This window comes from Pseudochaenichthys georgianus, chromosome 7 (assembly GCF_902827115.2).
Source record: "Pseudochaenichthys georgianus chromosome 7, fPseGeo1.2, whole genome shotgun sequence".
In the NCBI taxonomy this organism is placed as follows: Eukaryota; Metazoa; Chordata; class Actinopteri; order Perciformes; family Channichthyidae; genus Pseudochaenichthys; species Pseudochaenichthys georgianus.
In genome coordinates this window covers 7,558,181-7,574,638 of record NC_047509.1, presented here as the reverse complement: position 1 = coordinate 7,574,638, position 16,458 = coordinate 7,558,181, and the positions used below count along the sequence as shown (strand labels likewise).

General features: G+C 41.6%; 1 protein-coding gene across 1 annotated transcript in view; it reads left to right on the top strand.

The window, feature by feature from the left end:
• The first annotated feature begins 4,990 nt into the window (after nucleotides 1–4,990).
• Nucleotides 4,991–16,458, top strand: part of xkr7b (XK, Kell blood group complex subunit-related family, member 7b) — a 75,987-nt gene continuing 64,519 nt past the window's right edge. The window contains exon 1 of the mRNA XM_034088157.2: nucleotides 4,991–5,609. Coding sequence (XP_033944048.1) covers nucleotides 5,014–5,609 — 596 coding nt within the window. The 5' untranslated portion in view covers nucleotides 4,991–5,013. The remainder of the gene's footprint in view (nucleotides 5,610–16,458) is intronic.

The window sequence follows — 16,458 nt, the reverse complement described above, 5'->3', positions numbered from 1 at the left end:
AATCAATCCTGCTACTTTTCAATTACCAAGAAATTCAGGAAGTGAAAATCCTTACTTTAGAAACGGTGCTGGTACAGATGTTTTGGGAGTCGCTCTGCAGCTTAGAGTCTGTGTATTCACTAAAGTGTATCACAGCAGTGGCAGCACTGATCTGAGACCTCTAATGAGCTCCCCGCGCTCTCAAACTTATAATGACCCTCATTTGTCAGGAATGTGCAGCCTGAGAGCGAGACAGAGTGTGAGTTCAGGTGAAGCTGAAGGGAGAGAACTGCAACTCCCAGGAGGACTCGGGGGATTCACACACACCTGCCTGATGAGGGCGCTTTCATTAAAGGCCCAATCTCTTTTGTAAAAATGATATAATAAACACACGGTTCTGATTGGAGAGTAAAGAGGCATTGCAACAACGTTTGTCTCCACATTACCATAATTCACAAGCTAATTCAGGAGTGTCTAAATTATAAATAAGTTGTATATTAAATATACACAGTTGATGTAACATCTGCATCATTTGCCGCTTATTAACTGTGATGTCACCAATGCTTTTTTCAGTGATTTAAAATGTACATCATAACTGTAAAGTATTTTGTTAAAGGAACCATGTACGGTGGCTGAGAAGTGCAAACGACAATTACAAAGTGTGAAACAACAAACTTTGAGACAAATTTACATTTTATGAAACAAATTTACATTAGCAAAACACTTTTTACCAAAGAAAAAACTATTTAACAAGATGCAAAACACTTTTATAAAGACACATTTACATTTTATAAAACAAAATTACATTTTTACAAGAACTGAGACAAATGTACAAGTCTCGAAACACTTTAACATTTGCCGAAACACTTATAATAATTCATGTATTCTGCTATATTTGATGAGGGATAAAATGATTTTTTTGCCATAAGTTTGTAGTGAAATTGATACTGTTGGACTCAGTACTACTTGGACTACTACCACAAGTACAATGAAGTACTTTTACTTTGTACTGAGTCCAACAGTATCAATTTCATGTAGAACTTATGGTAACAAATAATTGTATCCCTCATCAAATATAGCAGAAGTGGCTTGAATTTGTTCTCAGGAGGGGAGAATAACTGAAAAAGTACACTGTAAAAGTACTTCATTTTATTGTTGGTAGCAGTCAAACTAGTACTGAGTCCAACAGTGTCAGTTGTATCAAGAACTTATGGTACAAATTATTTGAATCGCAAATAAAGCAGAAAAAACATGCATTATTTTACTCTTGTAGCGTCAGTGCCGCTTCTCTGCCATTACCGTAAGGCGCGATTAGTCAGGCACTCAAAAATGAAGAGCTGCTGATTTAACCAAGAGAACGCGAGAGACGGCTGAGTTGATCGCAATACCGGAACGGACGACACTATCATAATGTCTTCTGAAAACAAATGCCATTGTCTCACACGCACACAAACACACACACACACACACACACATGCACACAAACACACACACACCCTGGTGACTGGACATTTCCCTCATAAAACGAATAATAAGGCGTGTGTGCGTGTGCGTGTGCGTGTGCGTGTGCGTGTGTGTGTGTGTGTGTGTGTGTGTGTGTGTGTGTGTGTGTGTGTGTGTGTGTGTGTGTGTGTGTGTGTGTGTGACGAAGCAGCCTGCGACGAAGCAGCCTGCAGTTGCTCTTTAGCTGTTCTACTGAAGGTAAACACAGTGAAGGCACAGCTCCACTTCCTACTTGGCGAACCGGGAAAGTATATAGTGATGAGCAAAACCGTGTCACTTGGCCCAGGTGAGAGAACGGACAAAACATGTTTAACGACCATAAACACACTCGTACCGTCCATAGGTATACGGCGGTCTATCCGCCAAAACAAACTTAAGTTTGTGTCAATCACTTGCAACTCATTTCTGGTATGATGGACATTCCCTTTCCGGTTTAATTCTCTAGTTTGTTAAAATGTTTCGAGACTTGTAAATTTGTCTCAGTTCTTGTAAAAGTGTTTCGCTAATGTAATTTAGTTTTTATAAATTGTAATTTTGTTTTTATAAAATGTAATTTTGTTTTATAAAATGTTAATGTGTCTCTAGCTTTGTAAAAGTGTTTCGCATCTTGTTAAATCGTTTTTTCTTTGGTAAAAGTGTTTCACTAATGTAAATTTGTTTTATAAAATGTACATTTCTTCTCAAGCTTTGTTGAAGTGTTTCACACTTGTAATTGTCGTTTGCACTTCTCAGCCACCGTACAATGATATGGTTAATGCTAAAGCTTAGTGAACCACAGTACCTAGCAGAAAAGCCTCAAATGAAATGTGTCTTTCACTTTTTGTTTTTTCATAAATTGTAAATTTGATAAAGAATTTGAACAACTTGAGGTAAAATACCATCAGAGGATGGCATTTCTGTATTAGCTAATGTATTAGGCACTGTCTTTAAGAAGTGTTCTCTCTGCTTACACGATACATATTACTAGGTGAAATGGAGAATACCAAAATACAGTTACAGTATACGTCCACTGCACTGACGTTGTAGTTCATGTATGAGCTGTTGGAGATGTAGATTGATATGACACAATTAAAGTCCAGAGCTATATCTACATGTTTAAAGTGGCTTCAGGAATGTTTCCCTTAACCTCGGCAGGAGTGATTAAGAACTAGAAACGGATATGGTTTTATTTCAGGGTTGTTTAATGGAAAACCTTGCATATAACTTTAAATTCTATAATTGTGGTTAGCATGTGACAGCGTTTTCTCTGCCATGCAGAATCTCTGCTCTGTTTTTCTAAAGTGAGTCGGAGCCTTGATGATCTGGGATCTCAAATTAGCTCCCCTTAGTCTCCAACTCATAATGGGCAGCGGTTAGCAAAGAAAATATTCTGACAAATGTGTGTTTTACATTTTTGTCGTCAAACAAAAGCCAGAACAACTCCGGCTTGGAATTAAACAGTTCTGAGGCATTGAAACACATCAGTACATTTAGTCTCCGTTGTTCTGACCATTTAAATGTATGAAATATGTAGGAGTACCAATATTGAAGTGGCTAGTAGACTTATTCTCCTTTTAGGATCTGGGCTCTATATCTTGTTCCACAGACATTTTGGATTGACCCACCCTGTCCTGATGGGGAAACAGCAGCTCATTGGTTCATTGCGGGCAGTGAAGCGCAGAGCCGTAATTCACCAAAGAGTTTCATTGCCTATTCTACTCACAGTTTATAGGATCTTTTCAATGAGTACGGTCACTGCTGTAAACAGACCAGTTGCTCTGTGTCTTGTCAGCTTTATGCATCATTGCCTCGTTACAATTAGAACAAATGCACTTTAAAGGCCCGGACGCTAAAACACAGGCATAGAGAGAGTCTGGGAACAGAGAGAGAATACTGAGACATGAACATCTCTCCTATAACAGCTGATAATGATGAACTCTTGAAGGACCAGTCTGATTCTAATGTCCTGACAAACAACAATGGAGAGATCAAACTAACAGGTGTTGTGTTCCTCCTCTGTGCCACAGAGCTATTGCTGTCCAGAAATGAAAACGGCCACACTGGGTACCATGCTGCTTCATTACCATAAACACACACTGTAGTTTATTTTGACTCAATCCATCACAATGTCCTGCTGCCACAAGTACAGAGCACTAAATGTGGAGTTATCCACTGCTGATTGTTTGATAAAAGCTACAAGACCAGCTATTTCAATGAAAACGCCTTAATGTGTTCTTTAAGAGAAACTACATATTGACTACAGACCGTATTTGTGACCCTTTTTTTATTAATTTGTAGTTTCCCTGTTAGGGGTTGAGTCAAAACAACATCCTTAGTAGGAAACATCGACACTATCCATATTATAAAAACACAAATACAATTATTGTTAGTAGATCAATGGCCTGGGATAGGGAAGGTAAAAAGTTGAAGAAATAGTTCTAAAATGTTGATTTTGGTCTGACAATTATGATCGTTACAATTCTCATAGATTCTTTTTTGTAACAATGAATGTTTTTAACAAACATCTATTTAAAACATCAAATTCAGATACTGATTAATGGAGTTTTATGGTTTAACTGTGATATTTGTTTTCTTGTCCATAAACCTAAGAAATCAGCGTAGGAAAATCCCAGTGTCATGTTTGTTATCTCCTTCATTAAATGCTTAAATTGCAAATACATATTTCAGACGTATTAACAAAGTGTGATTTATGTTCACTTTAACCTTAACTAGCATTAATGAAAACAGCCAATATTTACTGTACTAAATATTTCTCTTTCTTTGTGTTCTTGTGATCGCAAAATGCAGACAAGGGTTTTTCCCCTGAAGAAATAAAATACCTTTAATAGTATGCACAAAGATAAGAGTATATGGGAAACACTATATTGTTACCTTTTAACCTTTCGGTTCCAGTGAGAAAAGCTTATGTGAAATTCTCTGTCTGACTAGAGCTACTTTTATGAAACTGCAGATTGCTTTTTCTTGCAATTTCTCATCGTTTAAATGTGGGGCACATTATTTTAAGTATGCGCACAGCACATTTGAACATTTATTGTCTGAAGGGAGATTCATCATGCAGGGGAAGCCAAGAAACCCATGCACAGAATGCAAGACGTTCACAGGTTTACTACATTCATACAACATGACAAGTGGTGCCAAGTCAGAAACTGATGCTCAGCACGAGCAGCTTATAAAAGCCCCTTCATATGAGTTTATAACAACAGTCCTGTCATCTGCTGCTGCAGAGACGGCGTATGGCAGAGGTTTTAATGACAGGAACAAACAGATAAAACCCTGCAGGTGATAAAATGTTTTACAGGAATATCCTTGATGCTTTATGTCCTGCAAAAATCTTGCTGGTGCCATGGTGTTAAAAGCCCTGTTAGTAATGACACCTCGCAATTAATTGGCTGATGATGAGGCTAGTTATGATGTAATCTTTCTCGCTCTCTCTCCCCTGCACACAGCCAGCCCCCTCCCCTCCCTTCTCCCTCTCTCTCTCTCCCGTATCCCCACCTCTTTTCTCTGTCTTTCTCTCCTATCCTAACCAACATGGCCGCTAAGTCGGATGGAGCAGCGGTGTCTGTGGAAGATGACAACACGCCCAGGAGCCTTTCGGAGCCGGGGATCCCCGCCGCCCGGCCCCGCTGCAGCACCTTGGGCGGGAAGCCGTACACGGTGCTGGACTGCTGCTGGGTGCTCTGCGCGCTGCTCGTCTTTTTCTCCGACGGCGCGACCGACCTGTGGCTGGCCGCCGACTACTACCTGAGAGGTGACTACTGGTGGTTCGGCTTGACGCTCGTCTTCGTCGTGGTGCCTTCCGCTGTGGTCCAGGTATTGAGTTTCAGGTGGTTCCTGTATGACTACTCGGATCTGAGCTGCGGGGATGGAGCGGCGAGCGGCAACGGGAGCGGCGCGGTGACGGCAGGCGGCGCGGCCACGGCAAGCGACACTTTGAGCTCCAAGGACAGCGACCAGCGCGGCGGGAGCGCGGCAGCGGGGAACGCGGCGAATGCTACCCCGGTTTATACAGCCTCTGCCCCGCCTGCGACGGCAGGGAGAGTCGGGGGCCCCCGGAGGTGCTGCATCGTCTGCATGTGGGTCTTTCAAACCGTGCTCCACGTCCTGCAGCTGGGTCAAGTCTGGAGGTAGGACCGCTGGGGTGCTGTGGGGAACAAGAGAGGGGTGTGTGCAGGGGTGGACTGGCCATCTGGCATACCGGGCATTTTCCCGGTGGGCCGACGTGCCTTTTGGGCCGACACGTCATTTCTTTTTTTTTTCTGAAGTCCCGGCCCATAAGACGGGTATATTGGCCCTCTGTTTAAATGTTTTTAGTAATTGACACTGGGCCGGCCCAATCAAATCTTTAATCACCTCCCCCTTTGGGCCGCTCGGTGTGCATCATTAAATCACGCCCCCAGGAGGTGAGCCGGCCGTTGAAGCCAAACTTCCTTTTTTTTCGAGAAAAAAAAAAGTTCGAGTTAGAAATGGCGAAGGCGAAGGCCAAGCGAAAAGGGAGAGCAGAACAATTGCGGGCAAGAAAAAAGCAGGCCCTTCGTGCTGATGCTGCCGCTTGTGTCAAAATAACCGACATGTTTAGTACAGGTGCAGGTCCATCTTCTTCTAACCCGTGGCCGATATTGGTGGTGAGGAAGATGATGAGAGGGAGAGAGATCAGCGCGAGTGGGGAGAGGGAGGAGAACTCGCGGTAAGCAGAAGCTAAGAAAATTAGGAAAATATTATTATTAAGGTTATGATACTCTGTAGTTCTGGAACCCATTAATATCCCTTTGATGAAGCACTAATAAGACAAATATTATAAGAGAAACATTCGTTAGCCTCCAAGCTAGTAAGCTGGCTTTTTTAGGTTTTCCCTGGTAAGTTAAAATATAGCTTAATGGGACTCTGATACATTGTCTCATTGAAAGTTAACCAACATTCATGAACAATTACTGTCAGCTGGCAGCTTGTTTTGTTTAGTGTATTTACTTATTTGGTTATAAGGGCAACAGTGGTCTTTTGGGACCTGAAGAAAATGTTTATAGTCAGCTTGTTGTGGTAGTTTTGATTGACAATATATAGAATGAATAATATAGAAATAGATAAAAAATGGAGGCACACATGTAGTTTTGACCATTAACTGTGTGGTATTGTTATGTCAATGCCTATTTGTATGGACCTCTATCAGGGAATCCATTCATTCTGTATCATCGTGTTGAGCCAGGTAGCATCCCCAGAGGAGGAGAGTGAGGAGAGCAAAGAGCAGGAGGACATAGATTACTTTGCCCGCCCCGAGCCATCTATGTTACAGATGTTTTTAGAACAGCACCCACAACAACATACCAGAAATCCAGTTGTGCAGACGGTATTCACCTGTAAAGATGGCACCAGCAGAAAGTGGCGTCATATTGCAAGGGACGTCATATGTTGTTTTGTTTTGTATGTCTTTATAACTGGAATGTCAGATTGGAGGCACGCACACCAGCGTACAGAGGAGCACAAAAAGAGCATTACACATTCAACCTGTGCTGAAGCTTTTTTCTTACGGTGCTCTAAAGCAGACATCGAAAGCATGTTTGCTGGCAGTCAGATGTCTGCTCATAGGGAACAAGTCCGAAAGAGACGTCAGGTTTTGGAGTATGTGGTGGATGTGGTGAAAGTGCAGGCAGGTGGAGAATGAGGGAGCATATATGCTAGCTGACAACACCGTGGACCACGGTAACTTTTTGGAGCTCATCCTTTTATTAGGAAAGTATGATGTCTGGTTAAAAGAGCATCTGGATGATTGCGTAGAGAAGAGCAAGAAATTGCACCAATCCAGTGGAACAAAAGGTAGAGGGTCTCTCATCCCCCTACTCTCCAAAACTACTGTTAACTCCATCATAGAAACTGTTCGTAGTCTAATCAAAGGAAGTATCTCCAGTGATGTCCAGAAGGCCGGAATGTCTTCTGTTCAGCTGGACACAACACAAGACATAACTTCTCAGGATCAGTGTTCAGTAATCTTAAAATATGTCAATGAGACTGTGCAAGAGAGGCTTGTGGCTTTAGTGAAGTGCCACGCATCCACCGGACAATACTTCAAGCATCTGAAACTGGACAAGGGCATGTGTGTATAGGTAATGCAACGGATGGAGCATCCAATATGAAAGGCCGGTACAAAGGATTTTCTGCACTGATGACCTCCCAGTCACCCACTCATGTCCATGTGTGGTGCTATGCTCATGTTCTTAATCTTGTCCTGGCTGAAACTACCCAAAATGTCATCGAATGTGGAACACTTTTCAACCTAATCAATGACATAGCAGTGTTTATCAGGGAGTCATATCAGAGCGTCAATCTGTGGGAGAAACAAGCCCAAGAAAAGATGCCGTCGACTCATCCTGTAGACTCATCTGGTCCTATCTCTATCGTGTTGTCATAGAAAGGGGAGGCAGGGCACTATAGGGTCCCCCCCCCTTAAATTAACTAGAAGTCATCATTTAAGGGGTTATTTTTAAAACTTTTCTTCTGGGGGGTGGGCATACCCCCCCAGACATTACATTACATTGCATTTAGCTGAGGATTTTATCCAAAGCGACTTACAATAAGTGCGTTCCACCAGGAAGACACAACCTTGAAGAAAACAGAATCATAAAGTACATCAGGTTTCATAGAGCCAAACATTTCAAGTGCTACTCAACTGGCTTTAGATAAGCCAGTCCTTTATTAGTATATAAGTGCTTTGTTAACAATTCTATCGCTCGAAGTGGAGTCGAAAGAGATGAATTTTCAGTCTGGAAGATGTGTAAGCTTTCTGCTGTCCTGATTTCAATGGGGAGCTCATTCCACCATTTTGGAGCCAGGATAGCAAACCCACGTGTTTTTGCTGATGGGAACTTGGTTTGGCCTACCTGCCTGTCAGCCTTCCATCTGTGCACAAACTTATCTTGTGCCCTCATTGGTCATGTGCGCGTTCGTGTGTGGTGGAGGAGTGGCTCTGTAAGGATGTCTGAAGTTGGTGCATCATGGCATGTGGCTCATTAAAAAATAAGTACAGCTATTGTCTCCCTCTTGTATAACTGGTGCCCCACCTGCAGCAGGTAATGCAGGGTTGCCAACTCTCACGCATCTAGCGTATGACACACGCTTTCACTCTCAATCTCACGCTCTCACGCTGCCCAAACTATTCTCAAGCCAAAAACAAGATGAACCGGTGATCGTCTTTTGTTGGTTATTTACAATGTTGAGTTGACAGCTGCTCAAGTTGTTGATCCGCTCCCTCCCCGCCTCCACCACCATCAGACCCCCCTATTAGTGCTCGGTCACTGTTCGCTTTGTGAGAGGGTTTGAAGGTCTAATTTCTAATGATTGATAGTTACACATACTTGTTGTATGTATTAGTTTAGTTTGCCCCTGGTACGTAAAAAGGATAATAATAATAGCGTTTTTTTAAATTATACTGAGTTATTCTTCTTGTCAATAACCGCTACTATTTGTTTGTTTTATGGATTTGGGCCGGCTGGGTCTAAATGCCAGGGCCGATTTGCTGTCCCAGTCCAGCCCTGGGTGTGTGTGTGTGTGTGTGTGTGTGTGTGTGTGTGTGTGTGTGTGTGTGTGTGTGTGTGTGTGTGTGTGTGTGTGTGTGTGTGTGTGTGTGTGTGTGTGTGTGTGTGTGTGTGTGTGTGTGTGTGTGTGTGTGTGTGTGTGTGTGTGTGTGTGTGTGTGTGTGTGTGTGTGTGTGTGTGTGTGTGTGTGTGTGTGTGTGTGTGTGTGTGTGTGTGTGTGCGTGCGTGCGTGTGTGTGTGCGTGCACGTGTACGTGCTGGTGTCTAATGTGCACATGTGAGCATTGTCTTCCAAGCTGGATAGTAGTCTGGATGTGTGTGTACGTGCTCGACATGTGTGTGCACGTCGATGCCCTTTTATGTGCAATGTGCATGTGTGTGCGCGCTCATCCCCCAAAATATTACCTGTCTCCTACTGGTGACAGAAATGTGCAGAAATCGATCGGGACAGAGTGAGAGTATTTTGCCACAATGCTGAATTCGTTTTAATCACACATCACTTACAACAGTGATAGTAAAAATATGAATTCCTCTCCCATGAGGCGTTTTGTCCATCTGCCCTTCTCGTCCTGGCTGTGACAGATTCTGTTCTGAGGTCTGACACACAGTTCTTCCCGTGGCTCCTCTCTCTCTGTCCGGACATGCTGACAGGAATATTAGCTCTGTGCTCCTCTTCTCCTCATCTGGCTGCTTGTCATGTTCTTGAAACTGAATCTTGTCTTCCTCCACACGCAGGCAGATTGATCAAATGTAAAATGAGAGCATCCACGGGCAACATCTTTAAAGCAGCATTCCTCCCACAACACATCCAAACTGATTTCCAATCCTGTGCTTTAAACTGTGTCCACCCCCCCCCCCCCCCCCCCCCCCCCCCAATTGTAGGGTGTTTTTTCTTTAATTTGAATTGCTTAAGAGCCGAGTTTACTTGATTGTGAGTCAACTTCAAACATTGTGAAACGTTAATGACATCACCAGGTTGTCAGTTTAACCCGCATGTTAAATGGATGTAAACCACAGTCTATATATTAAACATGTGAAATGAAAATATCCATTATAAGCATTCAATGACAGAAATAGCAGCTGCAACTTGTACTAAACATTTTCAATAATGTTAACCATAATGACCAGAGTAAAGTATTATGAGCAGCAGCCGGGCTGTTAGTCAAATTCACTTAAGTTAAAGTCTGTGCAGTTTCTGAACTCATTCTCGACTCAAACCAAATGTTCATAGTTCACGGTTCAGTCCTTTGGTGTATGTAATAGTGCTGGTTAAGGAAACAGAAAATACTTAATCTGCTTAAATGTCTTGATAGCAACTCTAAAAAGGGTATTATTCATATAAAGAACGAATTATTGATTATTTTACTTCTCTACATTTATTTGGGTTATATTTTTCACTTTAACAGGTAAGACACAAACATGTGATAGGTTCAGGTTGTCCATGGCAACATTTGGTTTGCAGTTCAACTTAACGGATCCCTTATGATACACGTTTTAAAACAACACAGACAACAGGCACATCTTTGAACAGAGTACCCCATGCATGCGCCATCACATTTGAAACCCCACTAGTACAAACATGAAACAACCAATCACTTACATAAAAAGACGGCGCTTCCAAAGCAGCTATGTGACGCCGCTACAACACAAGCTCCTGAAATACAATGACATGATAAAGATTAAACCAGTAGCTCCAAACAGCTTTGGCTATACAGTAGACACCTTACAAAAAAGCAGAGACAATACAGTTTAATTTTCTGAAGAAAAAGTACTGTAACTTACTAAAAAAGCCCATGAGTCCAGAACAGACTTGAGTAATGCCGTACTACTTTAAAAGATTCACGAACAACAAAAAAACACCCAAGTAGTCACCAGAGTTTTAAATCAATGTGCAGCGTGAGTAATGATTTTCTTTTTTATTGAATAGGATATGTTCCAGCAGCAGTTCAGCAGGAAGCTTTTATTTTCTGCTTGTTTGTGACCTCCTTCCCTTTTACATCTTCTCCCTTCCTATTTTCTTTATATTTTTGCAGTAAAATTAAGTACTTTACCTCTGTCCCCCATGTTTTGTCTAATTGTTTGCAGCATGAAAGCTAACATTTCAAACTCAAAGGAGCTTGATTCTGCTCATGTTCAGGTTCATATTTGTATATCGTGCCTCTACTGTGACATGTTTCCATGTGTTAATGTTCAAAAAGCTCCTTAGCCAATGTACAATATGCAAGTGTTACATAGTGAGGTCACTATGTTACAGAAGTAAACAAAGGAGTCCATGGAGGCATTCCAGGGGGGAGGGTGGGAGAGAAACTCCCTCTGGAGGGAACTTTGGGATTTTAGCATTTGCAAACCATTAATGCACAAACGCCTCTATAACACACAGGAAAGCGAAAACCCCCAAAAGCACAATAGGGTGGCTTTTACATTACATGACATGTCGCTTGTTAGACGCTTTTATCCAAAGCGACGTACATACTCATCACTGTGGGCAATCCCCACAGGAGCCATTTGGGGTGAAGTGTCCCAGGGACACAACGACATGCTGACAGCAGTGGGGTTTGAACCTGAACCTCTACCCACTGCGCCACACGCCTCCCTTTTTAAACATTGACATGATCCATTAATCCTGAGTTGGTGTATTTAAGGCACCCTATTGTAATCAAGTGTTTAACGATGACCCAATGACGGGACAAAAACACTGTTTAAAAGTGTAGAGGGCTGTCGGTACCTTTTGAACCGGACTTGTTGTTTTAAGCTCCTTTAACAGAGAGGTTACACTCAGTGGAGCAAAACAAGAATAAATGCCCTCCTTAAAAACATTTAAAAAACAAAAGCGGGATTGAAGAGATAAAGCTCCTTGTTATGTCTGTAGTGATTTGAACCCTTCAGAGAATTGAAATCACTTCTCAGGGAGAGCAGACGAGCGTCCTTGAGCCCTTTTGCTCCGGGCTGCAGTTGTCTCCTGACCGCTCTGTGAAGGCAGAAGAAGCCAAAAAAACTAAATATTTTTACAAGATGTTACATCAACTAATTCAAAAATGGAGCATTTGGGAATTTGCACGAGTATAATTACACGCAGACTCGTTAATGATCTGCATTAATGAACAACAATAAGATGCCGAGAGCCAGAGAATGACAATGAGATGTTTTAATGTTGCAGCCGGGAGAGTTGGAGTTTGGTTTGACTGGGATTTGAGACTCTGGTTTTACATTTAATGATCTGAGATGTTCAGCACCTGTGGAAATGCTTTAGAGTTTCCCCTGCAGCCGCACATCCCCATCGCAGATTAGTGTGTCCTCCTTTGTGATTCAAATCCAATGTTATTAAACATCCAAACAAAGTATAAGGTCTCAATTAGAGATGTCCCGATCCGATCACGTGATCGGGGATCGGAGCCGATCACGTGATTTTCAAAAGATCGGAATCGGGAGAAAAAAATCGGGGATCGGGATTTTTTTTTTTTTTTTATAAAATATTTTTTTATTAATATTTAATGTTACAAAACAAAAATGACCATGTTCACGTCTTAAAGTCATCCTGAGGCCTTAGTTTTGGTTTAAAATGACACAACATCATGTATGTGTTGCTTCTTTTGGGCTTGTTTTCAGACCTAGTTGCTTATTTCTCTGAAATCTGGCAACAGAGTGGGCGCAGTGTCTAATAGTAGCAGTAAGCTAACGAGAGGCTACGTTCAGCTGGTGACTCGGGAGTCAGGACAGAGAAAATGTCAGGAGTTTGGAAGTATTATAAAATTGAAAGCGAAGGCAGTGTAACAGCCAGATGCAATGTTTGCAAGGCAGAGGTTCCGCGTGGTGGAAAGAACAGAGCTACGTTCAACACGACCAATCTAACACGCTACCTGAGAAACAAACACCAACAACAACACGGCGAGTACACAGCGGCCACTCAGGTAACGGCACTGAAACAACCGACACTTTCAGAGACTTTTAAGAGGAAAGAGAAACTGCCCCAGAACAGTGAAAAGGCCAAACAATAACAGCCAAGATAGCTGAATTCATCGCGTTGGATGACCAGCCGTTATCTGTTCCTTTTTTTCCTCTTAACGCATTGCATAAAGATCGGATCGGGAAAAATTGGTATCGGCAGATTGTCAAAATCAAATGATCGGAATCGGATCGGGAGCAAAAAAAGGTGATCGGGACATCCCTAGTCTCAATTCACATCTGGACCACATGACTTCTTCAACAAGTCAAATCTCACAGTTTGAGTCGTTTAGGTCATTGAATAGTTATACCATAGCTATATGTTAGCTCTGTCAATCCCCTATAAAATAACATTATTATTGTACATCCTAGCTGCTTGGCAAATACAGAAAAGAGACAAATGCTAATACATGTGAAAAATAGTCAAAATAAAGTGAACCTGTCTGGCATTTGACGTAAGATTTGTTTTGTGTCACAGTTACAAATAGTTGCATTTCATTAGAGCTTAGTGCAGTAAAATATCAGGTTGTAAATTGCATTATTTAAAACACACAAGAGATCTAAGTATTCCAATGTTGCCTTGCACTGTCTGCCCACAATCATGTTTTGCAGAGACTTTTCTCTCTGCTTTAGTAAATGTGTATTTCTCTGACAAACTACCTTTTGTCAATGTCAATAATAATGATTCTCTTTCAGTAGCAAAGACGTTTGCATTGTTAAGCTGCTGTAGACGCACACATAGTCTAGGGAGAGGACTGGGATGGATGGTTGGTTGTACAACGTGTCTGACTACAATCATCACCAACCAAGGGAAGTCTAAACCTCAAAAGAGATTTAGATAGAAAATCAGAAAATACTCACATTAATAGATGTTAAGGTACTCACAAAAATCCTATTTTGTCAAACGTATGTGAACCCCTCAAGATTACACCCTTTGTTTATTTCCGGCTCTCCACATGATTTAGTAAACTGACTGCGAGGATTTGCTGCCATTCAGCCTCGAGAGCAATAGTGAGGTTCAGTGCTGATGTTCGCAGATAAGGGCGGCTCTCAGTCAGACTTCCAGTTCATCCCAAAGGTGGAGGATGCAGCTGATCTGTGCGATCTGCGCAAGCAAGGCGTTTCTTATGGCCTCTGTAGTGCACCAGGCACAGTGATGCTGGAACAGGAAGCCACCCCAAACTGTTGCACACTGTTGACGGTAATCTCATTGGATGCTGCACTTTGCACTAAATGATCTAAAAGTCGGCCAGCTTTTCCTATATTGTTTCCTAAAATGTGATTGGATAACATAAAATTGGATAACATTAAAGTTTGAATTGTGCTATTAAAAGATCAAACTATTAATTTAGATAATAAAATGTAAAATGTTGTTCAAAGAATAGGTTAGAGATGATGTTATATGTATGAACACTGACCTTGTGGGCTTGGATCTTTGGATTAAGATTGTTATAGAAAAGTTAAAACACGGACATTATAATAGTTTCTATTAGAGGTTTCAGCATATATCCACTAAACCCTTGTTTGTATCGTATTTAATTCACTAGGTAGAAGAATAATCCCTGTTTTGGCTGACTTTCTTTCTTTGTCTTGCATCTCGCTGTCAGTCATGAAGGGATAATCCTTATAAATACTAATAAAGAAACACACGAGCTATAGGGATTACAGTTTGTTTTATTTCCCCTCCTGAATATTACAATAATGAATTCAAGTGTATCTCATAGGAGAAACACAGACCAGCATTCAGAGCCACAGGACCAGGATAAATCCCATAATGCATTGCAGTATAAAGACAGGTTAGACTCAAGGTCGACTCACCTTTCCTCGACTGGAGACTCGCGCTCCGCTGTTGATATCGCTTTTTCCATCGACATTTAAAATCCACAGCTGAAAAGCAGCAAGGTCACATCTCTTTATCTGTGGCTTGTTGAAAGGCATTCTGGGAATCGTAACAAACCTCTCACTGAAGCTGATGAAGCACATTGTTAGAAAATGGCTTCACACAAGGAGTGATGTTAGCCCTTTGTTAAGTTTCATACACTATAAAATTATCAATCGGTGTTTTGCTTTAAATGTTTACAAAGGAAAAATCGCTTTCAGTCGTTTGGATCTACAATAAATCCTCCCTTATTGAAGGTTACAGTGTTTAGTTTTTGATGAAATTGTTTTAAGGCACAATCATGCCTGCAATAATTGCAAGTATCTCCTTTGCACATCCCGTAATCAAAGTGCAGAATATAACATTTCCTTCTGTTTGACGAAGAACGTTTTGGATCCATTGGACTCCTTTGTTTACTTCCATACCAAAGTGACATCACTACGTAACACGTGTGCTCTTATTGGCTGGCGCTCCAACACATTGTCCATAGGCTAAGGAGCGGGACATCTCTAAGCCGTTGACCAATCACAACAGAGCCGGCCAGCTAACCAATCAGAGCAGACTGGGCTCTGGTTTCAGACAGAGGGTGAGAACTTTATACAGAGACGCATTCCCATTATTTGTATCCGCAAAAAGAATATGCAATAAAGACATTCCCTTTTTCAGAAAGATAGGAAGCCTAGTGTAAAGACAGATGGACAGACAGCAGGACAGACTGACTATCAGCTTCACTCTCTGGCCTGCAGTTTAATGGTCGGCCAGCGTTGCAGTTTTTAGGACAATCGAATTGGCCCCTGCCTATGCCAGACCAGATCAATCAATCCCAGAAGTAATTGAATCGGTTCCAAATGGTCACTCAGCTCAGGTGGTCTGACTGTTAGTCGTGTCCATCCGGCCGCGGCTAATAATCAGCGCGAGTAGCTAACTGGCAGCCTCAAAGTAGCTCAATACGCTGAATCATTCAAATGTGTGTGTGGGGGTTCGTTGAGGGGTAGCTCCACTGTTCATTCACAAATGAGGTGACTCGTGATTATTGCTCCTACTTTCTTTTTAATTTGGGGGCCTGTCACTTAGAGAACTAGCGATTGGCCGGCCGGTTGGCAGAATGAGAATGAAAGTACACATCTGATAGCAGGTCCTTCTGACGGATCGTTTATCTTTTTATAATATGAATATAATGACATATTTATGGCGTGTTTTTTAAAACATGAAGCATTCATTCCAGGCTGAGATCACATAAGAGCAGATGTTATATTGTGGAAGTCTAAATCAAATTCAGACTGAGCAAAAATACTGATATTTGAAAAATAAACTTGTGGACACACTTTTCAAAACATGACAATTCTTCTGTTTCTGGCATTTACCAGCTCTTTTAACCGAGTATTCCTACACTATGGTACTTCTACTTTTACTCAAGTACAAGATCTGAGTACTTCTACTTTTACTCAAGCACAAGACCTGAGTACTTCTACTTTTACTCAAGTACAAGATCTGAGTACTTCTACTTTTACTCAAGCACAAGACCTGAGTACACTACATATGCAATAAGAAAATATTAGCATTTATTTTTTTACACATTCATTCTGTTGTTGTTCTTCAATAAGTTGTATTAACTGTAATATGCAGAAGA